General features: G+C 40.6%; 1 protein-coding gene across 1 annotated transcript in view; it reads left to right on the plus strand.

Moving 5' to 3' along the window:
* The window catches only part of ARHGAP31 (Rho GTPase activating protein 31), a 136,973-nt gene that overhangs the window by 96,282 nt on the left and 13,255 nt on the right, over window positions 1-27,436 (plus strand). Inside the window, exons 6-11 of the mRNA XM_058184764.1 lie at window positions 2,282-2,436; window positions 5,540-5,738; window positions 7,629-7,753; window positions 8,760-8,819; window positions 13,200-13,820; window positions 26,251-26,540. Of these exons, the coding sequence (XP_058040747.1) occupies window positions 2,282-2,436; window positions 5,540-5,738; window positions 7,629-7,753; window positions 8,760-8,819; window positions 13,200-13,820; window positions 26,251-26,540 (1,450 nt within the window). The remainder of the gene's footprint in view (window positions 1-2,281; window positions 2,437-5,539; window positions 5,739-7,628; window positions 7,754-8,759; window positions 8,820-13,199; window positions 13,821-26,250; window positions 26,541-27,436) is intronic.

Raw genomic sequence — 27,436 nt, forward strand, 5'->3', positions numbered from 1 at the left:
CTGACCATGACAAAGGTTCAATGACTATTTCCTTCAAGTCCAGATCTCTCAACCACTGACCAGAGACAAAAATCAAGTCCAGAGTGCCACCCCCAATGTGAGTAGGGCCATCAACTACTTGGGTCAGGTCCAAGGCCGTCATGGAAGCCATGAACTCCCGAGCTGCTGTCGATGACGAGCCGGAAGATGGCAAGTTAAAGTCCCCCATGACTAAAAGTCTGGGGGTCTCAACTGCCACCCCGGCCAGCACCTCGGGCAGGGCGACTGTCACGTAGCAAGGAGCCAGGTATGCGATCAGTAATCCCACCTGACACCTATGACCCCATCTCACAAAGAGGGATTCGCACCCAGCAATCTGAGGTACAGTGGTCTCCCTCGGCTCTAGGCTCTCTCTAATCACAACCGCCACCCCTCCACCCCTACCCTGGGCCCTTGGCTGATGGAATGCACGGAAACCCGGCGGGCACATCTCAACAAGGGGCACACCCCCTTCCGTGCCCAGCCAGGTTTCCGTAACGCCTATAAGGTCCGCAGCGCCCCCCTGAATAAGATCGTGTATTAGGGGGGCCTTATTGACTACGGACCGTGCGTTGCATAACATCAGCCGAAGGCCCAGGCTCTGAGGGTCTTGACCATCCGGGGAACGGGAAAAGGACGGGGGATCGGGGCGCGCGATCGCCTGCAAACATCGACCGCGCGCCCCCCCAAAACGATATGGTCCCCCCCTTCCGCCATATCTGCCCCTCCCACTTACCGTGCAAATCAGACCACCCTCACCAGCAGGAACGCAATCTCCCCCCCTAACCTCCGAACCCATTAAAGAACCGTCGCGAGCACGCGCAAGGACTGGCTCCCCACCCGACGGACTACCCCCAACACCCGCCCTACCCCTCCCACCCCTTAAAAAAGCCCTATCTAAAAACCCCCAAAGGCTCTTTTTTTTCGCATGCCACCTCTGTGGGTCCCAAGACCCGTCATTGAGGCCGGCCCTTGATAATGCGGCGGGCCATTCCTGCGAGGCGGGGGCACCTCGCAGGCGCAAGAGTTCCAAAGCAGAATATCGCATAAATGTTCAAAAGCATAAGCAGGAGTAAGCAAAGACTGCCTGCAGATTTTTGCTGCATCTTTGAAGGGTTCATGGCTCTCCAAGGCTTTGATGGATCTCTATAGAGTTGTCCCCTTTGTACAGTATTTAAGTTTCAAAGCAGACTTCATAAACTCTAGTAGAGGATATCTTAATACCCAATTGTTCTGGTTTCTGAGAAGGGAGAAGAATTTGGGAAGACTAAATGGGTGAATAGGCTATGTGTGAACAGAAGGTATACAACCATGGTTCTAAGGTCAAACCATTTCTCTGCTTTAGCTTAGCTTTATCGGTGTTGATGTATGATATGATGCACCCTTCGTGGCATGGTATTCCTAAAACACTTGTCTGGAGACCATTTGAAACTGATTGTCTACCCTGTCTCTGTATTTTGAAGGGAGCAGTGCAAGTTCTGTGTGATTGGCTCTATTTTGCTATCCAACAACATGTTGGTATTGATGAAAATAGAATGGTACTTTGGACTAATCTTTTCTTTCCATAAACCAACTACAGAATAACTTATATTTTAAATCTTTTATACAAAAGAGACCATGCCATTTAAAATGTACTTCATGTAACTCGGGTAATGTGTATAGTTGATTTGCCTACCCTCTGGAACGAGCTTCCCCCAGGACTTCGACAACTTCCTGACCTCCGGACCTTTCGCCGCAAGCTGAAGACGTATTTATTCTTCCGAGCAGGACTGGCATAAGAGGGGTTTTTTAATTGGACTTTTAAATGGGGTTTTATTTTATAATATGTATTTTAAAATTTAATTTATCGGCCTTATTGAATAAATTTCTTAATAGTGATTTTATTGTATTGTATTGTACTGTTTTTATCTGGCTGTTAACCGCCCTGAGTCCTTCGGGAGAAGGGCGGTATAAAAATTAAATAATAATAATAATAATTATTATTATTATTATTATTATTATTATTATTATTATTATTATTATTATTATTATTATTATTATTATTATTATTACTACGCATGTTGTAGTGAAAGTGGGGAGACATGAAAGGAATGCAAAACAAAAAGGTTTACAGTTAGGGTCAATTTCTGCTGTTATAACAGTATTTTTTGCTATAAAGTTGCAGACGTGGCTTATTAGGACATTTAGTTCTCTTGTTCACAAGCAGTGCCTCGGTGGTGTGATGTTTCGTTGTTCTTCCAACTGCTTCTCTGATTGTGCTTAGATCAAAGGAGACTGAGGCAGAGGGCTGCAATGGAGCTGCAGCTTTTTTGGAAGTGCGAGTCCAACAGTTGGTGATAGAGTTCATATTGAACCATGTGGATGAGATCTTCAGTGAGAACATTTGTGTCCGGCCAAAGGATAATGAAAACAATGAAGGTAACTCCCTCTCAACTGTTTTCTTTTATGTTAGCAATGATCATTTCCAAATGTATCTGACCTCTTTTGGAAAATAAACTTAGTTCTTCCCAGCACATAACCTATTTACATTACTTTTAATATTTAGGCCTTGTGAGGTAGTCGTTCAGAGCACCTGAATCCCAATTCTATTGAGAAAAAAAAAACAGAAGAAGGAAATGAAGGGCATCTATAAGATTTTTTTTTTTTAAAAATGGACTCTGACCTTGGACTATTTTGATATAATATAATTTGATGACTAATATAAAGCCTGACTAATAGTGAACAAGAGGGGATGTGGTGGCTTAGTGGATAAGATGCTGAACTTGTCGATCGAAAGGTCGGCAGTTCAGCAGTTCGAATCCCTAGTGCTGCGTAACGGGGTGAGCTCCCATTACTTGTCCCAGCTTCTGCCAACCTAGCAGTTCGAAAGCACGTAAAAAATGCAAGTAGAAAAATAGGGACCTTTGATGGGAAGGTAACAGTGTTCTGTGCGCCTTTGGCATTGAGTCATGCCGGCCACATGACCACGGAGACATCTTCAAACAGCGCTGGCTCTTTGGCTTTGAAATGGAGATGAGCACCGCCCCCTAGAGTTGGAAACAACTAGCACGTATATGCGAGGGGAACCTTTACCTTTACCTTTAATAGTGAACAAAAGTCTGCTATCTCAATTTGTACATGTAGTCCTTGACTTATGACCACAATTGAAGCCAAAATTAATGATGCTAAAGTGAGAAAGTTGTTAAGTCAGTTTTGCCCTGTTTTATGACTTTTCTTTGCCACATTTGTTAAGCAAATCACAGCAGTTGTTAAATTAGTAACACCATTGTTAAGTGAATCTGACTTTCCCATTGACTTGTCAGAAGGTCACAAAAGGGGATCACATGGTCCAGGGTCAGTGCAGCTATCATAAATATAAACCCATTGTCAAGCATCCAAATGTAACTCACATGACCATGGGGGATATTGCAACAGTCATAAGTGTGAAAAATGGCCATTAGTTGCTTTTTTCAATGCCGCTATAACTTCAAAGGGTCACTAAATGAACTGTTGTAAATCGAGGACTACCTGTAATTATTTTTTTTTTTTGTCCTTTAAGGCTTTTTAACGTTGCTTTCAGAACCATTAATAGGTTTGGGAAGATCCAACCTTACCAAACCTTTAATTTATGCACAGAAGGAATAAAGGCATAAAATCCTCAGTTCACATTGGGAAAAAAGTTGCAAAGTTTCTCATTCATTGAAGACTGAATTATGGGGATCTAGTGAGAAGTCTCAGCTTTTATTATTCTCTTTTGCTGCTCATTCCTCTTAATCTTGCAACCTGATTACTTGGAAAAGCAGAAAACGGGAGCATGGAAAAGAGAGCTAACAGTTGGGAAAACTTTGCCCTCATCATTGACCTAATGTATATTTTTACAGTAACTCATCACACCAACAAGATATAGGAAAAGTCCTGAGATATTTGGTTTGAAATTTATCAGCTATCATAAATTGGCATTATAATGGGCTGGTGGGCACATTTGAATATTAGACAATATTGCCATCACTAAAATGACTGTCATGCAGTTTCTCCATTCACAAATTGATGCTAAGGATGGGTACAGTATGGTTAGCCATAACGTTTCCATTTAATGGAAGGCAGTGAAACTGGAGAGGTTGCTCCTGACATCACTAATGTCTCCAATGTCCTCTAATCCCTGATTATTTTGTCTTGTTCCTGAGCACGTGGGCATATTTCCAAATAAACCACCAAGTTGCTATCTCCACACTTTATTTTTGCTAAGATCAGAAACCTTCTTGGGGACAAGAAATGATATTAGCAGCTGATACCTTGATTTTTACTGTGTCAGTTTCTGACACATCAAGTTTTGGATTAGAAGAGTATTAAAAACAACAACAACAAGTGAAGTATGGCAAGGAGTATGTGCCAAGACAATTGTTTGCAAACACATTACTACCCATGGATGTTATATATCCCATCCTTGTGCTGTTTCACTAGCTAGAACAGCAATCATGCTGAAAAATCAATTTAGCCGCTGTTCTGTCCCATAACAATCTTAAAAAAGAAAAAGGTGTAAATAGTATGGGCTCATAAGTTGCAGCTGCCGGGTGGACAGGCTGCTTTAAATTGTTCCTTTCTGGCAATTGTTAATGGCAAAACATTCAGTTAAGGGATTATTTTCACCACATATCATGAGTAGTACTCAATAAAAGTTGCAGACCTGTTATAAGAATTTCCTAGGCCCCCTTATAAACTGCTCCATATAAATGGTGTATAACATGATAAAGCCTTTCAGAAGATACCATTTTCATGGTTTCTATATAATAACGTTTAAAAAAAGATCAAAATATTTAAAATCAAATGCCAAGTCCATTATTCAAATTGTAAAAACACAATCATAAGACTTTCACCCCATCTCCCCTTTCCATTCAGGTATATTCTGCTTCACTTCTATTTAATCTGGGTTTGTCCTCTTATTTTATTATAAAGTGTGTTTGGAGGTGAGCTTTCTTTGCTACGGCTTTTCCAATAAATAAATAAATAAAAATAAATAATAAAAGTGCCAATTTTGAAGCTGGGAAAGCTGTCTTTAACCACCAGGACATTTTTTTTTTTTTTTTGGAGTTCCAGGGCTGTAACTTCCTACTTCCTTCTAGAAATAGCAGTCAGTGTTGAATAGGAAAAACAACAATGATATTCAGAACAAATTTCCAAAATAATCTGGATGGGAGAGAAGTATTGCTTCATCTTCAAAACTAGAAAAAGAGCTTAGTCTTCCCAAAGTTCAGCACAAATAAACACCCGTACTTTCAGAAGATGCAGGCCAAGGCACTGTGGAGTATGGCTGCTGCTAAGCAAGGGACTATTGAAGTAGAGGCCAGGGTGTTGAATTACATTACTGGATAAGGAGTGAATTTGTTCAACAATCACATTTGCAAACAATTTCAATGGGAAATTTTATTCATTAAAGGCATTGATTGAGATATCTATTGCTTTTCCATTTCTCTCTGCTGTTTCCACCTTCCATTCTATCCCAAATTAGGCTAGATTCTAATGTGTTTTTCCTTCCGTTTTCCAGAGAATAAACCTGTGATGAAGAGCCTAACTTTACCTTCCACTTCTCTGCCAATGAAGCTGGTGAGCTTGGAAGAAGCTCAGGCCAGAAGCCTCTCAGCCTGTCACCCTGCCCGCAAAGAGCGAAGGGAGAACAGTTTGCCAGAAATTGTTCCAGCCACGGGCTCCTTTTACCATACCGTCCTTGATTTACCAGACAGCAAGTAAATATTCCTTGTTTTAGTACCTGAAAACTGAACATAAAAGATAAATAGGGCCTTGAAAGAGCCTATAAATTTAATAAATAAACAAATGTCATCCAAGGGTCCATCATTGTCTAACTCAGAGTTCCCCAACGTTTCTGGCTTTTCAGACCAGTGGGGGAGGGAGAGGGGATCATTCCACATGAGCGGCCAGCAAGCACACACGCACACAGCTCCTGCCACTCATGCAAATGAAGCCTACCTGCTTGCCCACTGCTTGCAGAAGGGAGGATGTGCATACTTGCGTTTGCCAGCTGTTTTCACTGCCCAGTTGCAATCCCCTCACGGCCCACAGGTTGGGGTCCCTGGTCTAACCTGTCTTCTTTGGTGCTCTGAGGCATCCTGTTAGATACAATTGGTGTGCAGCCAATTTGCACCAACCATAACAGTGTGCAGCCAAGCACTATAAGAGAAACCATCATCCATTTGATAGCGTCCGTGAATCAGCTTAGTGCAATTTTGGGAAGAGGAACTATATCCTTACGATTTATATTTATATTAATTGTTTCCTGATTGCTTATTTGTACCCTATGACTATCATTAGTGTTTTACCTTATGATTCTTGATGAAGGTATCTTTTCTTTTATGTACACTGAGAGCATAGGTACGAAGACAAATTCCTTGTGTGTCCAATTACACTTGGCTAATAAAAAATTCTATTCTATTCTATTCTATATTCCCCAGCACTGTATAGATCAGTGGTGGAATTCAGATTTTTTATTACTGGTTCTGTGGGCATGGCTTGATGGGTGTGGTGTGGTTTGGCGGGCATGGCTTGGCGGGCATGGAAGGGGAAGGAGACTGCAAAATCTCCATTCCCACCCCACTCTGAGGCCAACCACAGGTGGTATTTGCCGGTTCTCTGAGCTACTCAAAATTTCCGCTACCGGTTCTGAACCTGTCAGAACCTGCTGAATAGCACCTGGTATAAATATGTCAAAACTTAAAATATGTGTTTAAAATATATAGACTTCCCCCTCCCCCAATTTCTCAGTGATGCTGTGAGAGGGATAACAGTAAATCCCTGTCAGTGTCAGTACCTCCAGTATCAGGCAGACAGATGGATACAGGAATAGTTTTTCTGCTTTGCTTCGTTTCAAATGTTTGATCAGCAGGACTGAAATACAAAGGCTTGAGGCACCTGAGATAAGACAGCCACCTACTGGTAACCTTCCCAAATTGCATTTGCAATATCTACCTTAATCTTCATTCTTTATTTTTGTAGCATATCCAATATTTTACTCTTATGCATAGTTGGATACTGTTGAAGGATGGCTAAAGCTGTTATGCAAGACTTATAAGTTATTCCAACCACAATGGAATCGTCATCAGTACTTTTTAGATACTTAAATTGCTGTTGGCATATGGCATTTGATTATGTTCCCATAATAAAATTAGGGCCTGAGTAGCCACATCTTTGTACGTGTAATAAATTCTGAATCCCATAACGCATTAGCATGAATGGCAGACCATGCTGAACTCAGAACTCAGGTCAAATGTTATTTTACCCATAATTTCATTGGGTGGAGTTGGCCAGTCATTTCCCACATCATACATAATATAAAATATATAATTAGTGGGAAAGGGAAAGCAGTCGTTTTCTGGGTCAAACTGTCTAGCCTCTTGGCTACTCTGATGGCAAGAGCCCTCTATGTTTCAAATCAAAGCCTTCACACCATCTGCCACCTGATCTTTTTTTAGCTGGAGATGCTGAAGTCTTTCTTGGCTACAACTGAAAAGCGGTAAAATAAAGTCTGAGAGGAAATGAAGGCAAACAAAAGGGACACATTAAAAACATATTAACTGTTAACCATTGCTACTTATTTACAGATCTTTGATTTTATCTTTCAGGAGAAAATTATCCACAAAGTCCAAGAAATGGAAGTCTATTTTTAATCTGGGCCGGTCAGGATCAGAAGCTAAGACTAAACTGAGCCGCAATGGAAGCGTGTTTGTTCGAGGACAAAAAATCTCTGGTAAAGACTCTTTATGGCCTTCAGTAATACAGCTTCTCTTTTCTCCCTTAGCTTGGCCTTGGCCAACAGGGAAAAAAACAAAACCGTTCAGCACTTTGCAAAAGATCATTCATGCTAATAAAGTAACAAGGATTAAATGCCAGTATGAACGACGCTTGACAACAGCATGGGGGAGATTGCATATTTAATCTCTTGCATCATGCCAAGTATCACTTCAGTAGGACAATAACAGGCAGTCATATCCCAAAGCCTATGAAATTCTTGCTGTGAATACTGTCTATTATTTTACTCTGTTGAACATGCATTTCTGAATTCGCTGAATGCAAGCGCAGGCAGAGGTCAAGTGTGTGTCTGCCTAAGCTGTTACTAAGAATATGCCTATGCCAGTCATTTTATTAAGGAGTCCTGGAACATGTGTCCATCTCATCTTGTCTGGGGTTTTTGATGAGATAATCACTATCTTATTAAAGAAATGTACCTGCTCCCCTCCAACAATCCTTGTAGAGCAAAGAAGATACAATTACTATGTGTAGCTTTTAATTCTTGAAAAAAAAATTATTACTAGATAAGTACCTTACATGAAGGAACAGGTGTCCAAACAGTTGTCACAATGAGAATGATGAAGAAAATAATCCAGTCTTGACTAACAGCCCAACACTCTGTTTAGGGAGAAGATAGTGGGCTCCTTGAATAAAGAACAACGCACAATTATTCATTGTTTATCAATAAGCAACTCAGAAAATCCTTACAAAATCGTATCACTATTTTGGCAGATAAACATGCTGAATAAAACTTGCTTTTTTCACTGTGCTAAAAAAAGTTAAGAAAGCATTGCACCTCTTATACCTTGCTAGCTGGTAAACCTTAGTTTTAGTTGTAAATTTAAAATAGAGCTGTATGTATTCTCAGGATATTAAATCTTTTTCTGCACTTGTTATCAATTTTCATTTTTGAAAAACTGCAGTGTGTGTTTATTTCAAACATTTTACATCCTTTCCTTCTACAGAGAAAGCAACCATTCGACCAGCTAAAAGCATGGACTCACTTTGTTCACTTCCAGTAGAAGGTAAGATTTGGTCAGTGTGTATTGAATATGGAAAATTCAAATGCCCATTCTTTGGGCATTTTTATAGCAGAAGCTGAATTTGTGTAATTTTGATGGACATACTGAATATCTATTTATAGTAATCTATTTATTTACTCAAAACGTTTTGTGGGGTTTACTGCTTGCAATGCAGTCCTGTTCACAGAATCAGTAGATTGGGAAAAACACTAAAAAGTACTTAATACAGTCACTGATCAGACAGAGTGCTGGAGTAGCCACTTGCCTTTCCCAATTATATTCTTTTTCTAGATGAACTCATGGTTCAAGAAAAAAAAAGCCAAGATTTTCACTATGATATGAGCCAGCAGTGTGTGGCTGTGTGCAGTGTGCAGTGTGCAGCAGAAAGCCCACTGCAACTACATAGCAAAAAAAGCTCTAAGAGTTGTAAACCTAATTTTGCGTAGCTTCTTTTCCAAAAACACCACACTACTAACCAGAGCATATAAAACATTTGCTAGACCAATTCTAGAATACAGCTCACCTGTTTGGAACCCTCACCACATCTCTGACATCAATACAATTGAACGTGTCCAGAAATATTTTACAAGAAGAGTTCTCCATTCCTCTGAAAACAACAAAATACCTTATCCCACCAGACTTGAAATCCTAGGCTTAGAAAACTTGGAACTCCGTCGCCTTCGACAAGACCTAAGTTTAACTCACAGAATCATCTATTGTAATGTCCTTCCTGTCAAAGACTACTTCAGCTTTAATTGCAATAATACAAGGGCAACCAATAGATTTAAACTTAATGTAAACCGCTTTAATCTAGATTGCAGAAAATATGACTTCTGCAACAGAATCATCAGTGCTTGGAATACTTTACCTGACTCTGTGGTCTCTTCCCATAATCCTAAAAGTTTTAACCAAAAACTTTCTACTATTGACCTCACCCCATTCCTAAGAGGACCATAAGGGGCGTGCATAAGCGCACAAACGTGCCTACCGTTCCTGTCCTATTGTTTTTCTTTTCTTCTTCCTATATATGTTTATATGTGTATATACTATATAATCTTTTTGTATGATGTTGTGACAAAATAAATAAAATAAAAAAATAAATAAATATCCTTGGCTGTATAAACAGAGGCATAGAATCAAAATCACGTGAAGTATTAGTACCCTTTATAAAGCCTTAGTAAGGCCACACCTGGAATGCTGCATCTAGTTTTGGTCACCACATTACAAAAAAGACTTTGGAAAGAATGCAAAGAAGAGCAACCAAGATGATTAAAGGCTTGGAGACTAAAACATATGAAGAACAGTTGCAGGATTTGGGTATAGCCAGGGGTAAAATCTAAAAATTTTCCCTACCGGTTCTGTGGGCGTGGCTTAATTGGTGGGCGTGGCTTGGTTGTCAGGTGACTGAATGGGCATGGCCAATAATAATAAATAATAAAAATAATAAAGTATACAAAACTTGGGAGCGCATCGGTCTACCTTCTTCAAAAATAGAGGCACCGGTCTACCAATTGCCTTTTTTTGGGAGGCACCGGTCTACCTTCTTTAAAAATAGAGGCACAGGTCTACAGCGCTGATCAGCTGTAGTGTGGCCCTTTGAAGCGCTGCGGCAGTCATTTAAGGCTGTTTGCAGCTATATCACCACCGAGAGTTTCGGGGACAGAGAAGAGGAACAGCGAGGCGTGGGCGGTGAGGGGGGGGGCAGGGATTTTTGCTACCGGTTCTCTGAACTACCCGCCCCCCATCACTACCGGATCGCACAATCCGGTCCAAACCGGGAGCATTTCACCCCTGGGTATAGCTATTCTGGAGAAAAGAAGGACTAGGAGGGACATAACAGCAGTATTCCAGTATTTGAGAGGTTGCCACAAAGAGGAGGGGGGTCAACCAAAGCACCAGAGGGCAGGACAAGGAACAATGGATGGAAACTAATCAAGGAAAGAAGCAACCTGGAATTAAGGAGAAACTTCCTAACAGGGAGGATAATCAACCAGTTGAACAGATAGCTGTCAGAAGTTGTGGGTGCTTCATCACGGAGATTTTTAGGACAGGACAGTCACTTGTCTGAAATGGTATAGGATCTCCTGCTTGAGCAAGTGGTTATACTAGAAGACCTCCAAGATCCTTTCTAGTTCTATTCTGATTGACTATTGTTTATGCAAAACTTCAGTTGCTTGAATAAGAGGAGTTTCTTTTGGGATACTCTACTCAGAAATTTATGCAGTCTGGGAGATTTGTCAATTTTATGAGAACTTTCCAATCTGTGTAGTATTATCTAGCGGAGGCCATTTTCTCATTGTGGAATTTATGAGATGTACAGTATAGGAATGGCCTCTCCACAGTAATCCATGCTTCTCAATCTCCCAGATTTCTGAGACACTCTGCTGTTGAAGATGGTTCAGAGTTTGCAATCTGTGCCAAAGGCAGATACAAACTTGTAGACTACAGTACTTCATGAATGCAAGGCCACTTAATATTAGTTCTTAATGAGCTGCACTAATTGGCTCTGATCAACCCCAACTCAGAGGATTAAAATTTAATATATAAAGCTGCAAATGGTTTAGTATTTGGTTAACCTCTAGGAATGTCTGTCCCTTTATTTTTCTTTCTGTAACATTAAACATATTCTTAGAAATAGCCTGTTTTAGGGATCGTCCAATTACTAGAGGAAGGCTGGATTCATAGGAATTCCAATCACAACTGTGTAACTTATTTTTCCTTAGAAATTAGATTGTTGCAAGTGTTGAGATTACTGCAATTTTGAGTCTTGGATGAAGGAATTTTTTTCTACTAAGCCTTTTGATTGCTTTTTGATTAAAACAAAATTGTATCAATGTCAAAATAGGCTGTTTGATCACCGATATTGGCTCTATTCTGATAAACATGGGAAAATTTTTCCAAAGTGAAAGATTGGCTATAAGAAATTATATTTAAAATTATAATTATATCAGTTTTCTGCAGTTTATGCTATACAATATAGGGACAAACCTTACTGTTATTATTGCTACTTCAGAAAAATGATTTGTGGCAAGCAGTTGCTGTGCTGCATATCGCACTATAGTATTATCACTTATATCAACAAATACCTTAAGGTAATGGATGACTGCAGTTTATGGGGGTAAGGGAGAAGTGGGAGAAATAGTGAGAGAGTTTTTTCATATTTCTTCATGGGGGGGATCCACTTTAATGGATTCAGAGATGGAGAGGGAGACAGAAAGAGAGAGCAAATGTTGCAAATATGGATCCAGAGAAAGGTTGAGGGGAAATATATACACTTTTCTCCTTTTCTTCCCTATTTCACCACCTCCCAAGCTTTATATTTCATCCTGTCCATCTTTTTAAACAATTTTATGGCTGCTGCCTTCGGCTTATAAAAAAGATAGAGAATTGAGGAGGAAGTGGAAAATACCCCCTTTACCCCAAGTTTTTCTTTTGTTGAATATACTTTCCCTATCACCATTTCCAAATAGACTGTAGATAGAATCCATGACTGGGATACAGAATACAGATTTGAGGATACCAAAGTAGGTCATGATGACTGCTTTTGAAATTATAATTGTAAAGGGGGAGAGCTTAGAAATAAATTCAGCCAGTGGTCTAAAAGAAAATTGAATCAAGTATAGCAAATATTGTGCAAGGAAAAAGCTCTCTTTAAGTCAGCCTGGTTTATTCCTACTCTCAATAAAGTATTTACCATAGGATTACAGCATTTGTGGGGTGATACAGGTGATAAACCACACATCATAATTCCACAATGCAAACTTTGTCCCTTATGAACTTGTGTTTGATACCTTGATGCAATTATGAAAGGCCAGAATTCGCATCATGGTGTTGCAACACATTCTCATCATTTTTTCCTCATCATGGTGTGTAGCAGGTACTGACACAAGGACATCCTGAAAGTTAGCTTTTGCTGGGCCATTATAAAGATGGAACAGACTTTTGAAGGAAATATTAATCGCCCTGTGTGCTCTAGAAGAAATAGAAGATACGATTTAAAAGGTCTATCTGGCCAAGTATTCAAACTAATCTAAGATGACTAACCATGGGATATAGTCCCCAGATAACATCCAGATCTCCACATTGATCCCAAGGTTCTTCCATGTTCTGTGATATTAATTTTATTCTAAAGAAGCAAAATAGTATCAATCTCTCCTTTATTAGTATCATTCTACCATAATTTTTTCTTTTAATGCCCCTTTATATTTTTTTCCCCCCTCTCCATAAAATCACTAGACATGTGTCTGTGACCCTTAAACATTAAAACAAAAAACAAACAAATTAATAAATAAACAATGTACAAGCCAAGCCAAAAAAAGATTGACCATCTATGAGAGATCGGATTGGCGAAATTCATCTTTGTTTTCTTCCTTCCTTCCTTAGGAGAGGATGAAAAAGGTCATTTCAAGCGCACAATCACGAGTGGAGGGTTTTTTATTCCAATGATGAAACAACGACTGGGGGGACCTAGCAGCTCATTTGACCTCAACAAACAAGACACAGAATGGGATCTCAAAGGTGCCATGAAAGGAGCAGAGGGAGGAGCAGAGGACAATGCAGAGAATCATGTTCCACGGCCAACTCAAATGAAACCACTTCCTGAGCAACTGAAGGTATTCCGTGCCACTGAAGACCCTGAGAATGAGCAAACTTCCCCAAAGATGTGCCGTATGTTCTATATGTCAAATGATGGGACATCAAATTTGGGATTCCATGGGACCCTATTCCCCCTGGAAGCCTCTCCCCGTCACCAACATAAAGCCTTGAATATCTCAGAGCCCTTTGCTGTCTCGGTACCCCTTCGAGTATCTGCAGTCATCAGTATCAACAGTACACCTTGTCGGATGCCTGTCAAAGACAAAGCAGCTTTCTCTGGCCTTCAAGAATCTTCTTTTCTGGGAAAAGAAAGTGTTATTTCTTCAGTTCCCGAAGATGACAACCATGACCAATTAGACCCTGTCGCAGTCAAGGAGGAAAAGAAGCCTGAGTCCAAATTCATAACAGGTAAGCTTAGAATAAGAATGGATGACGTTCCAGGAGATGTTAAACAGCATCTCCAGCCATGGCAAATGATCAAAAGAATGAGATTTGCAAACATTTGGAAACAGTTGTGCACCCTGACTTAGAAAAGGCTGTAGTAGTTTGTTCACAAGAGACCTCCAACATGGGTAAAAGAGAATATTTGAAATATCGAAAGCATGTCATGGATATTCTTGAAGAATATTTGACACATGTGTTTTTTCACAACATTGCTTTTTTCTTTTTTCTTTTTTTGGTGGGAGCATGCAGTTGAAAATGCCATTTTACCTGAATACCTATTGCTCTCTCTATCCATCCATTCTTTTTTTCTTTTTGCTAGTGAAGAAAGAAAACCTAGATATATTACAGTGATTTTTTTTAAAAAAAAGTAAAACTGGCAAAAGAAAAGCTAATTAACAAGGGGAAAAATCCTTATAATTATCAATAGCAATTTAAAATTGATGTAATCCTTCAAGCTTGTTAAATCACAGAGCAACGCATTGTGATATCTTCTCATTTTTATAATATAGAGATTCCCCCCCCCCCAAAATAATAGATATCAATCTGATATCCTGCCTCTGTTCTTTAAAAGTGAGGGTTTTTTATAAGAAAAGTGAGGGTTTTTTTCCACCAGTTACATAAAATTATTAAAAATATCCTGTGGAACAGAGTGCCTTTAGGAACACATGGGTGACTTTGTATTGGAGGTCCCAGAGCCTGAGGATGTTATGAAAACCTTGCCTGCAGTGATACAGCTGGATGATCTTTTTACTTAGTTATTAATGGAACAAAAGGGAAATCTTAGTGGTGGGCTGAAATTAACTGTCAAGTTATTACATGTACTTGGAAGAACATGAAGACAAAAACAAGTTTTAGAAAGGATCAATTGAGGCAGGAAAGCACCTGGCAAGGAACGGCGTAAACTTCCCCTATTGCTTCCCACTCTAAACCTCTTTTCATTAAAAATATAATTAAAAAATCAGAGTGCAGTATTTTACATACCTAGATTTCCTCTTAAATCAGATTATTGCACTATATTGAAAAATCTAGAGCAGATTCTGGCAACACACTGCTAGGCCATCTATTACATTCTAAAACAGGGGTAGTCAATCTTTTTATACCTACCACCCACTTTTGTATCTCTGTTAGTAGTAAAATTTTCTAACCGCCCACCAGTTCTACAGTAATGTGCCGTGTATCGTCATCTACGCATGCCTCTTGCGCATCATGGATTGGGTTTGGGGGGGGGGTGCCAGCTACCAGCTCTGCTTGTCTGTTACAGCTGGGTGGTGTGTGGGGAGATGCACGAGCTATTCTGGGACGAGGCTTTTTTGTTTGCAGTCACACTATAGCACCATTTAGTTTCACTTACGTAATGCGAACTAAACTTATGCGTGGGCGATACAAATAGTATATTTTCAGAAATTTAAATTGTCACTGGGAATTTTATGAAAACCTAATGAAAATGTTTTTAAATAATGCTATGAAATTTTTTTAAAAAGTCAATTAAATTAAAAAAAAGGAAAGTGCTTCAGTATCGGACAAAACCCCTACCATCCACCATGAAAGCTGGAACGCCCACTAGTGGGTGGTAGGGACCAGGTTGGCTACCACTGTTCTAAAATATCTATAAGGGCTCCCAAAACAAATGAAATGATATTTTTTGAATAATTAAATGGACAGTTCAGAGATTCTGGTGTGAGATCTTATTAAACTCTAGACTTCTTTTCTAGATGTCACAAGAACCCAACATGAGGTTGCAAGATAATGATCTTGTGAAAATTTAGGCATTAAAAATATTTAGGCCATAACTGAAGTTCTTATGATAGCATTTACAGCTTGAAACTGTTGAAAACTCCATATATTTAGAGATGTTGGGATATGAAGGATCATGCTAAATCATATACTCTATATATGTAAAAGAACCCAGATTCAATATGTGCCGCTTCCAGATAGAGATCTTTACATCTATTTATTTATTTATTTATTTATTTATTTATCTATTTATTTATTTATTTATTTATTTATTTATTTATTCATACTTTTATACCGCCCTATCTCCCTAGGGACTCAGGGCGGTGTACAGCCATATAAAAACACATAAATATACAAAGTAAAAACATTCATCTAAAAAACTTATTATATAGGCCAAAATTTAAAATAGACATATAAACAATAAAACCCAATTTAAAACCAAATCTAAAATTTAGACATTTAAAATTTTAAAAAATCTAGTCCAGTCCTGCGCAAATGAATAGATGTGTCTTGAGCTCGCGGCGGAAGGTCCGAAGGTCAGGAAGTTGATGAAGTCCTGGGGGAAGCTCGTTCCAGAGGGTGGGAGCCCCCACAGAAAAGGCCCTTCCCCTGGGCGTCGCCAGTCGGCACTGCCTGGCCGACGGCACCCTGAGGAGTCCCTCCCTGTGAGAGCACACGGGCCGGTGGGAGGCATTTGGTGGCAGTAGACGGTCCCGTAAGTAACCCGGACCTATGCCATGGAGCGCTTTGAAGATCATTACCAAAACCTTGAAGAGCACCCGGAAAACCACAGGCAGCCAGTGCAGTCTGCGCAGCAGGGGTATTACATGGGAGCCACGAGGGGCTCCCTCTATCACCCGCACAGCCGCATTCTGAACTATCTGGAGTCTCCGGGCGCTCCTCAAGGGGAGCCCCATGTAGAGAGCATTGCAGTAGTCCAGGCGAGATGTCACGAGAGCATGAGTGACCGTGCATAAGGCATCCCGGTCCAGAAAGGGACGCAACTGGCGAACCAGGCGGACATGGTGAAAGGCTCTCCTGGAGACGGCCGTCAAGTGGTCTTCAAAAGACAGCCGTCCATCCAGGAGAACACCCAAGTTGCGTACCCTCTCCATTGGGCCAATGACTCGCCCCCAACAGTCAGCCGAGGCTGCAGCTGACTGTACCGGGATGCCGGCATCCACAGCCACTCCGTCTTGGAGGGATTGAGCTTGAGCCTGTTTCTCCCCATCCAGACCCGTACGGCTTCCAGACACCGGGTCAACACCTCGATAGCTTCGTTGGGGTGGTCCGGTGTGGAAAAGTTCAGCTGAGTGTCGTCAGCGTACAGCTGGTACCTCACACCGAAACCACTGATGATCTCACCCAGCGGCTTCATATAGATGTTGAACAAGAGGGGCGAGAGAATCGACCCCTGAGACACCCCACAAGTGAGGCGTCTCGGGGCCGACCTCTGCCCCCCCCCCGTCAACACCGTCTGCGACCAATCGGAGAGATAGGAGGAGAACCACCGATAAACGGTGCCTCCCACTCCCAATCCCTCCAATCGGTGCAGCAGGATACCATGGTCGATGGTATCAAAAGCCGCTGAGAGGTCTAATAGGACCAAGGCAGAGGAATAACCCCTATCCCTGGCCCTCCAGAGATCATCCACCAATGCGACCAAAGCCGTCTCAGTGCTGTAACCGGGCTGGAAACCGGACTGGAACGGGTCTAGATACATCTTTAATTTGTAATTTGTAGACTGTTCAGATTAGGAGCATACTAGAAATCATTTCTTATTACATATAATTATGCTACCAACACACGTAGAGGGCATTGTTCATCTCACAGCTATATAATAATTCAGGCACAGTTGACTTCAGATTATCTGTCCTTAAGATAAATTCAAATTGAGAAGTGCATAAATCCAAAAATAAAATTAAGATGGCCTCCATTCATAACCAGGATAGAAAATTATTTTCATTTTAAAAGCCAGACATATCTATCTATCTATCTATCTATCTATCTATCTATCTATCTATCTATCTATCTATCTATCTATCTATCTATCCATCATCATCTATATGTCTGGAAGTTTCCTTTTTAGTCTGTTTTTCTTTCTCTTTATTTGTCCAAAGAATAAACATATTAAGCACACATTGTACTTAATGCAACAAATTTCCATTTGCTCTTCTATGCAGATTCAATATGAAGAAAGCTGTCTGCTTAATTCAACAATGCATGGACATTCATTGTTGTAAACATGTTAAATACAGCTACCTTTTAAAAGACTCAGGGTGTATATAAGATTATTGAAATTATGGTTAACTTTGTGTTGATGTGTAGATAGACACTTCTCTGGGAAACTTGGGGCTGTAATAATTTGTGTCTCCACAAGGTGGTTTTATTCCTTATTGTCACATGGGCCTTTAATCAACCTCTTGGAAGACTTTAACCACAGCTGATTTACAGTAGTTATCATGAAGAGGCCCTTTGATCTGTGACATTCAAACACATCCATTCATGACAATATAATAGGGCTTCTATCTTTTTAAAAAAATTAAAATTAAAATTTTTACAATGCATGTGAAAAAAATAACACAAACTAATAAAGAACAGAAACAGTAAAAAATCAAAAAGAAAGAAAAATCTACAATACAGAAACAATAAAAAAATAGAAGATTCCAATTTATTTGCATCAAATAGCAATGCAATTGCAAAATTCACCCTTATTCTATTATTACAAAACAATTCACTTTTTTTTATATTCAGGGTTTTTTTCTAGTAATCACAAATCATAAGTACATTTTTTTCTGTTTCATGCAAAAAGTCCATAGGAGGTTTCCAGTCAACCAAAATGTAGACATTGTTTTTTTCTCTACTCAAAATGATTAATGCGGCTATTTCTATTAGTTCCATAATATTCACCAATCATTTCTCCATTATAGCATGTGTCAAATTTTTCTACTTTTGAGTACAAGTAATCCCATTGCAATTGTCATATATAAAAACAAAGTTCCACAAGATTTTTTTCCAGCTGCGTGTCCATTAGTTCCCAAAACAAAAGTCTCTGATTTCAGTTGTACTTTAATCTTTTAAATCTTCTGAATTAATCCATGTATTTGTAATCAAAAATGTTTTGGTTTTCTTATATATCCACCAAACATGATAAAATGTCCCTTCTTGTTGTTCATATTTCCAACAAAAGTTTAAAAAACTTTTATATATTCTAGATCATTTTTTTGTTGACAAATACAAATGTTACATCATTTCATAAAAAGTAAAAATAGAATGTAATGTAAATTTCAGTCCTTTCAACCATATATTTTCCCATTGGTTCATTTGCATCTGATGGCCATTTTTTTTACTCATTATACATTCCTTTACTTGTTCTTCTACTGTCTCATATTTCAGAAAAAGTTTATATATTTCAGCAATGACATGTTAATCAGTGAATAGTAGGGTTTTTATTTTTTATTTTTTAAAGTTAGTTTTATTACACACATATTAAAACATTGGACACGGTGTAACGGTCCTGGCATTCTCTTTACCATACATACCAAAATGAAAGATAAGTATCATATATACCTTATTACTTATATACAATTAGTTTGTTCAGTATTTACATATATAAAGACATCCTTCTTCTATCTATATTAGTTATACATTTGTTTTATCCATTATCATTCTATTGTAGTTACATACATAACTTTAATTCTCCATTTTATGAATTCTAGTCAGTTCTGGTTTTTTGACCCTCTTTTCTGTTCCAACTATTGTTGAAATTTATTCCATATCTCGTGGTATTCTGACTTGCCTTTATTTTTCAGTTCCAAGGTTAATCTATCCATTTCCTCACATGTCAAAAATTTTCTTTATCACTTCATCTTCTAGAGGAGTTTCCTTATTTTTCCAATTTTGGGCAAAACTCATCCTTGCTGCTGTTATAATACGTTTTATTAAGTAAGTTACCCCTTTTATTTATTTAAATTTTTATACCGCCCTTCTCCCGAAGGACTCAGGGCGGTGTACAGCCAAGGTTAAAACAATTAAATATACAAAATTAAAATATCAATTAAAATAAATATTCAATAATGGCCAAATTAAAACCATCAAATTGACCCAGCCTAAAATACCCCATATAAAATTACTAAAATTTAAAATTTGAAAATTTAAAAATCAAGCCAGTCCCGCTTGGATAAATAAATAAGTTTTTAAATCACGGCGAAAGGTCCGAAGGTCAGATAGTTGGCGCAAACCGGGGGGAAGTTCGTTCCAGAGGGTAGGTGCTCCAACTGAGAAGGCCCTTCCCCTGGGGGCCGCCAGCCGACATTGCTTGGCGGACGGCACCCTGAGAAGACCCTCTCTGTGAGAGCGTACGGGTCGGTGGGAGGTATAAAGTAACAGCAGGCGGTCCCGTAAGTACCCAGGCCCTAAGCCATGGAGCGCTTTAAAGGTGGTAACCAGAACCTTGAAGCGCACCCGAAAGACCACAGGTAGCCAGTGCAGACTGTGCAGGAGTGGTGTTACCCGGGAGCAACGTGGAGCTCCCTCAATCACCCGCGCAGCTGCATTCTGGACTAACTGGAGTCTCCGAGTGCACTTCAGGGGTAGCCCCATGTAGAGAGCATTGCAATAATCCAGACGAGAAGTGACGAGAGCATGAGTGACCGTGCATAAGGCATCCTGGTCCAGAAAGGGGCGCAACTGGCGAACCAGGCGAACCTGGTAAAAGGCTCTCCTGGAGACGGCCGCCAGGTGATCTTCAAATGACAGCCGTCCATTCAGGAGAACGCCCAAGTTGTGTACCCTCTCTGTTGGGGCCAGTGACTTGCCCCCAACAGACAGCCGCGGTTGCAGCTGACTGTATCGGGGTGCTGGCATCCACAGCCACTCCGTCTTGGATGGATTGAGTCTGAGTCTGTTTCTCCCTATCCAGACCCGTACGGCCTCCAGACAACGGAACAACACTTCGACAGCTTCGTTGGGGTGGCCCGGGGTGGAAAAGTACAGCTGAGTGTCATCAGCGTACAGCTGATAACTCACCCCGAAGCCACTGATGACCTCGCACAACGGCTTCATATAGATGTTGAACAGGAGAGGCAAGAGAATCGACCCCTGAGGCACCCCACAAGTAAGGCGCCTCGCGGTCAATCTCTGCCCCCCTGTCAACACCGTCTGCGACCGGTCAGAGAGATAGGAGGAGAACCACCGATAAACGATGCCTCCCACTCTCAAACTCCCCAACCGGCGCAGCAGGATACCATGGTCGATGGTATCAAAAGCCGATGAAAGATCTAACAGGACCAGGGCAGAGGAACAACCCCTATCCCTGGCCCTCCAGAGGTCATCCATCAACGCGACCAAAGCTGTCTCCGTGCTATACCGGACCGGAAGCCGGACTGGAACGGGTCTAGATAGACAGCTTCATCCAGGTACTGGGGAAGCTGCCATGCTACCACACTCTCTACAACCTTCGCCACAAAGCAAAGGTTGGAGACTGGACGGTAATTACCCAAAATAGCTGGGTCCAGGGAAGGCTTCTTAAGGAGGGGTCTCACCACCGCCTCTTTCAAGGCGGCGGGAAAGACCCCTTCCAACAAAGAAGCATTTATAATTCCCCGGAGCAGCCTTGTGTCACCTCCTGAGTGGCCAGCACCAGCCAGGAGGGACACGGGTCCAGTAAACATGTAGTGGCATGTAACCTCCCCAGCAGCCTGTCCATGTCCTCGGGAGCCACAGAATCAAACTCATCCCAAACAACATCAACAAGACGTGTCTCAGTCATCTCACCCGGATCATCACAATCTTGGTCCAAACTATCCCGAAGCTGAGTGATTTTATCGTATAGATAACCACTAAACTCCTCAGCGTGTCCCTGCAAGGGGTCATCCCGTCCCCCCTGGTGTAGGAGGGAGCGGGTCACCCGAAACAGGGTGGCCGGGCGGTTATCTGCTGACACAATGAGGGTGGAAACATAGGAACGCTTCGCCACCCTCAGTGCCACTAGGTAGGCTTTCGAAAAAGACCTAACTAGTGTCCGATCAGCCTCGGAATGGCTGGACCTCCAAGTACTCTCTAGGCGTCTTCTCCGGCGTTTCAACTCTCTCAGCTCCTCAGAGAACCAAGGAGCCAATTGAGATCTATGCCGGGTCAGAGGCCACAAAGGCACGACACGGTCCAAAGCCCCAGCCATGGCCTGTTCCCAGGCCGCAACTAGTTCTTCGGTCGTGCCGTGGGCAAGATCCTCAGGAAATGGCCCAAGCTCCATCAGGAACCTCTCGGGGTCCATCAGGCGCCTGGGACGGAACCAGTGCATTGGTTCCGTCTCCCTGCAGTGGTGAGCGGCGGTCTGAAAGTCTAGGCGGAGGAGAAAATGATCTGTCCATGACACCGGTATCGTTACTAAATCCCCTAATACCATTAAACCACTGTCCAGAGATATAAATCAAATCCAGTGTGGACCCCCCCGTGTGTGTAGGGCCATCAGTTACTTGAATCAGGTCCAAGGCCGTCATGGAAGCCTGGAACTCCTGAACCACCGTGGACGACAAGCCGGCCGATGGCAGATTGAAGTCCCCCATGACCAAAAGTCTGGGGATCTCAATCGCCACCCCGGCAAGCACCTCAAGCAGCTCAGGCAGGGCTGTAGTCACGTAGCAAGGAGCCAGGTATGCGATCAACAGACCCATCTGATTCTTATGGCCCCATTTCACAAGAAGGGATTCACAACCGGCTATCTGAGGCACAGTGGACTCTCTCGGCTCCAGACTTTCTCTCATCACAACCGCCACCCCTCCACCCCTACCCTGGGCCCTCGGTTGATGGAATGCTCGGAAACCCGGAGGGCACAGTTCAACGAGGGGCACACCCCCTTCTGTGCCCAACCAGGTCTCCGTAATGCCCATAAAGTCCGCGGACTCCCCCTGAATAAGATCACAGATCAGGGGGGCCTTATTGACCACGGACCGGGCATTGCACAACATCAACCGGAGGCCCGGGCCCTGAGGATCCTGACCTTCCGGGGAACGGATAAGAACTGAGGGACCGGAGCACGTGATCGCTTTTAAACAGCGAGCCCGTGCTCCCAGAAAATGATACGGCCCCCTGCTTCCGCCATATCTGCCCCTCCCACTTACTGTACAGATGGAACCAACCTCTACGCCTGGAACGAACCCCTCACCCCCCTCCCTCGGACCAGATAAAACGCCGTGAACAGACCCCAGGACTGGACCTACCCTCCCCGATGGGTTCCCCCCGTCGCTTCCCTCCCCCCTTTAAAAAACCCTTATTAAAAAACCTATTTACAAAACCCCAAAGATTCTTCTTCCTCGCATGCCACCACCTTTACTCTATACAGCAGAGGTCTTCAAACTTGGCAGCTTTAAGACTTGTGGACTTCAACTCCCAGAATTCTCCACAATTCTGGGAGTTGAAGTCCACATGTCTTTTTTTTTTTTTTTCATAAAAAGTTTTATTTTTACAATCATATCAAATAATTCATCCAATGTACAGTTATATACAATTAGTCGGGCTTGCCCAATCACCACCCCCCTTTTTAACACTCTTCCCTCTTCTACCTTCTTTTACTTTCCAAACCTTCCTCTCCTTCTCTTATCTACATCCGCCTCCTCCACCCTACACCTTCCTTCTCCTCTACTATCCCTCTTCCTTCCTCTTCTCCTCTTTCCTACCTCCTACTCTCTCTTTTCTCCCTCCTCACCGTTCTAAAATGGTAACTATGCAGACCCGATCCTACATTAATTATATTTCTTCAATAATCCCTGTACATTAACCATCACTCCATCTCTACCAAACCCCCCCCAATTCCCCTCCCCCTTACCCCCCACCCCCCATCCCGACTTCCCAGAACAAAATGCAGGGTATCAAAACTAACAATCATAATCCAAAATAATTCCTAAATTATAATCTCTAGTCACACCACACTTAGTCACACTCTCAATTCCCCTCTCCTTCAAAAATATATCTAATACAAAATATTTCCTAAATTTACTCATATGCTATTCAATATTTTTTTTTATCTGATACTTATTTTAAATATAATCAATCCACATTTTCCATTCTAGAATATATTTTTCTAGTGTATAGTCTTTCAAGTAAGCGGAGAGTTTTGTCATCTCTGCCAGATTTGATACTTTGAGTGTCCATTCTTCGATTGTAGGTAATTCTTCTTTCTTCCAATACTGAGCAATCAAAAGTCTTGCGACTGTTATTAAGTTCAAAATCAATTTAGTCTCTATAGCTGTGTAGTCCATAATTATTCCTAGTAGAAAGAACTGCGGAGTAAACTTAATCTTCTTTTCAAAATATTCTGCATGATCCACCATACTTTAATCCAAAATGCTTTAACTTTTTTACAAGTCCACCATATATGGTAATAAGTAGCATCTTCACAATCGCATCTCCAACATTTAGCAAGATCTAATATGTGTTTCTTGTAAACAGGTAATGTCATTTTTAAATTGTTTCAAATAATGAAATACTTTCCTTCTCTTCTACGGTGAGTTCAGGCCATTAACATTCCAAGATAGGAAACTTTTGGAGCACCAGCCGCAGATCACATTTTACTTTAGGCCTTGCTCCTCCCACTGTTTCCGTTGTAGTAGTTGCCAGTTGTTGTTGTGCCTTCATCTCTTGTTCCTTGCGTTTAGCAGCAGCTCTTGTCAACCTTTGTTCTTTTGAATCTAAACCCGTCGTAGGTATTTCCAACACTTGTAATAAATCTTCTTCCATCACAATCTGTTCTTGTACCTGCTTCACTTCTCTTTCCTTCACTTCAGCCTCCTTCCTCTAGCTTCCAATGGGGAAGACTTCCAACTTTAATACCTCAACATAAAATTCTCTTGCTTTTCCAACCGTATTGAACGATATACTTTCCTGCATAATATACTATTATACCAGTTGGAATATCCCATCTATATTCAATCTGATGTTTTTAAGTTCATTCACCAGGAAGGCAAATTCCTTCCTAGCCCTTAACATTTTGGTGGAATTTCCTTTAATATCAAAATATCTTGACCAGCAATCTGAATCTTCTCCCCTTATATGAAGCTTGCAAAATCTGATTTCTCACTGTTCTGTTTGTAAAATAAATAACAACATCCCTTGGCAACTTTTTTGCCTTGCTATCCAAGAATTCACACGATATATTTTATCAATTTGATAAGCCACATCTGCTGGACGAGCTGCTAATATCTCAGCAAATACTTCAGAAAAATTTCCTTAAATTCTCTTCCTTATTTTCTTTCAAACCTCGAATTCTAAGAGTAAATTCCATATTTCTATATTGTATCAAAACTATTTCATCCTCTGTTTTTCCATTTTACTTTGAAATTCATCCATTTTATTTTCTAATTTTAAATTATGTTGCTTAATTTCTTCAACCTCCTCCTCCAATAAAATCACATTCGTTGCCAAACTTGTACTGCCATTACAAATCCTTCTTTAACTTCTTTATTTCCCACTTGAATTTCTGATATCTGCTCTTTCATTTCAGACATCTCATCAGTTATTACTTTAAATTTTTCTTCTATAAAGCCTTTTAAGTTCTCTTGTAACGCCTCTAAATTCAATGTTCTAGTCTCTGCTGTATGAGCTGGAGAGGCACCAGCTGATAAAGTTCCAGAGCTCTTTGTTACAGTAGACTTTAATTGTTTGGCTGCCATCTTCTATAAAATTATATATTTATTTATTTCCAACTTAATATTCACTTTAAATCTTCTTAACCTCTAAAAAACACAGTCTTTTAAAGCAGTATTTAAAAATCTCCCCTAGATTCTATCAGCAGGCAGCAAAGAGTTAAAGAGTAAAGCAGCAAGTAACATGCAAATTACCAACTGCAGACTGAACGCTGAAAGTATCGCTTTCGCTTTCCACTCGTTAACTTGTTAACAATTCGCCTCCATTTTTTTACTGTTTTCAAGCTTGTTACAAAGTATCGGGGAATCGGCTTGGCTACTTGCATAAAGTTCTCCCACTTTCGTTCTGTCCGGTATAATCCTTTATTGTCCAAAATAAATCTCGGCGTTTGGTCGTGGTGATTGGTTCCGCCAAAGCAGAAGAATCCTCGGATCTGGAGCACTTCGGGTTACTGGAGGGAACTTAACCCTTCAAACCCCTTTTTTCTCAGGGGCTTTAGGGAAATTCAACCTCTGCCCTCAGCTCACCACCTTCTCCTTCTCCCGAAGAAGGGGTTTTCCGAACCGCTGGACAGCAGATTTAAGCTGTCCTAGCGATTCCACATAATCCAGAGGTTGGTGATCGTAAAGATCACCGCCATCACCTACGGTGCCAAACCGGAAGTCAGAGTCCACATGTCTTAAAGCTGCCAAGTTTGAAGGTCTCTGCTATACAGTATAGAGTAGTAGAGTTTTTATTATGGGCTTCAGAAATCTGAAATTTCACAAAGGGACAGCAATGAGAGCATTCTATAGCTCTCAGCCCAATAGGGCTGCCCAGCAGTTTGAAGCTTCCATCTCAGTATGATGCCTTCCAAAAGCACCAGAACTATGGTCACATGCAGTCGGCTTCATATTGAGAAAGGTTGATTTAGAATAAGTTGACCTTTTCATTATACGGTTTCTTTGTTTTCTTTTGATTGTTTTGTTTTCTTCTTTAAGATTTGTATATCTGTTTTTTATTTGATTTGTTTATATAGATTCTACTACTGAGAAAATAGCCATTGTTAAGAAGCTGGAGTCTGTAAGTATTCCTCAAGTAACAGTCAATGCCCAGGAGACAAAAAGTGGAAGCAACAACTGCAGCCAACCTTTAAAAGATAAGCTCGCCCTGGAACAGAACCCTCTGGTTATGATCCTTGCAAGCCAGCCGCAGACAGAGAAAGCAAGTCAAGACCAGTTTGGGATTAAGGATATGTCAGAGCAAATTTCCTGGCCACCGGAGCTATCAATAGATAAAACAGAAGATAAATCACATCTAAAGGAATTGGTAAGAAAAAGTATTGAAAGTCTTCTTTGGATGTTATGTTGTCTGACCATTTTGCGATTTTATGAAAAAGACACCAACTATTACTTCCTCAAGTGCCATTCTTGATACACCTTGTAATACTGGACATTTTTACACAGTATATTTCAGATTTTAAACATCTCCCAAACTGAATCAGGGTGATTTGGACATAATAAATATGTAAATCAAAACAGAATTCACCCAAAGCCAAATAATTTGATTCTGAACTATCTCTGGTTTTCACTAATGATTGTGAGTTTCATATGTTTACAAACACACTGCAATGTCTAAGAATCGATCCAAAGATAATCTAAAACATTTTCCACAAAAAACAAACAAAAGCAGTAATGTTATTCAGAAAATTTTCAGTTTGCATGGATAGGCATATTCTACTTGTAACTTTCTTCACATTTGTCCATTAAAAGATAGAAATGTGTTGGTCTGATTTTCATCTCAGAAGGGTAGAATAAAATTTCTGAATATGTCATTCAGTTCCACAAATAATTAAATTAGTCATTAGAGTGTTCTCCATATTAATGTTTTTTAAAAAAGAAATGTCTGAACCTTTTTTAAAAAAAATTGAGCTCTCTTCCTCTTCTAATAAATGTCAATAAATTTTCATCCAATTAACTGAACATTAAAAAGAAATAAAACCCTACAGCTTATCCATGAGGGGATTCAAATTTCAGATCTCAATTCAATTCAGTCCCCAAAAAGAATTGAGGCATTCTAAATAAACTAGACTAAAGCTATTTGGGAGGGGGAGGGGATCCAAGTTCTTTTTCACTCATTGCTTACTAATAACTTCCAGTCTTGCTTCCTTTGAATCAAAAAGGCCCAGAAATATTTTTCCCCCTTCTCCTTTGCCATTGCCAAAT

This window comes from Ahaetulla prasina, chromosome 5 (assembly GCF_028640845.1).
Source record: "Ahaetulla prasina isolate Xishuangbanna chromosome 5, ASM2864084v1, whole genome shotgun sequence".
Taxonomy (NCBI): Eukaryota; Metazoa; Chordata; class Lepidosauria; order Squamata; family Colubridae; genus Ahaetulla; species Ahaetulla prasina.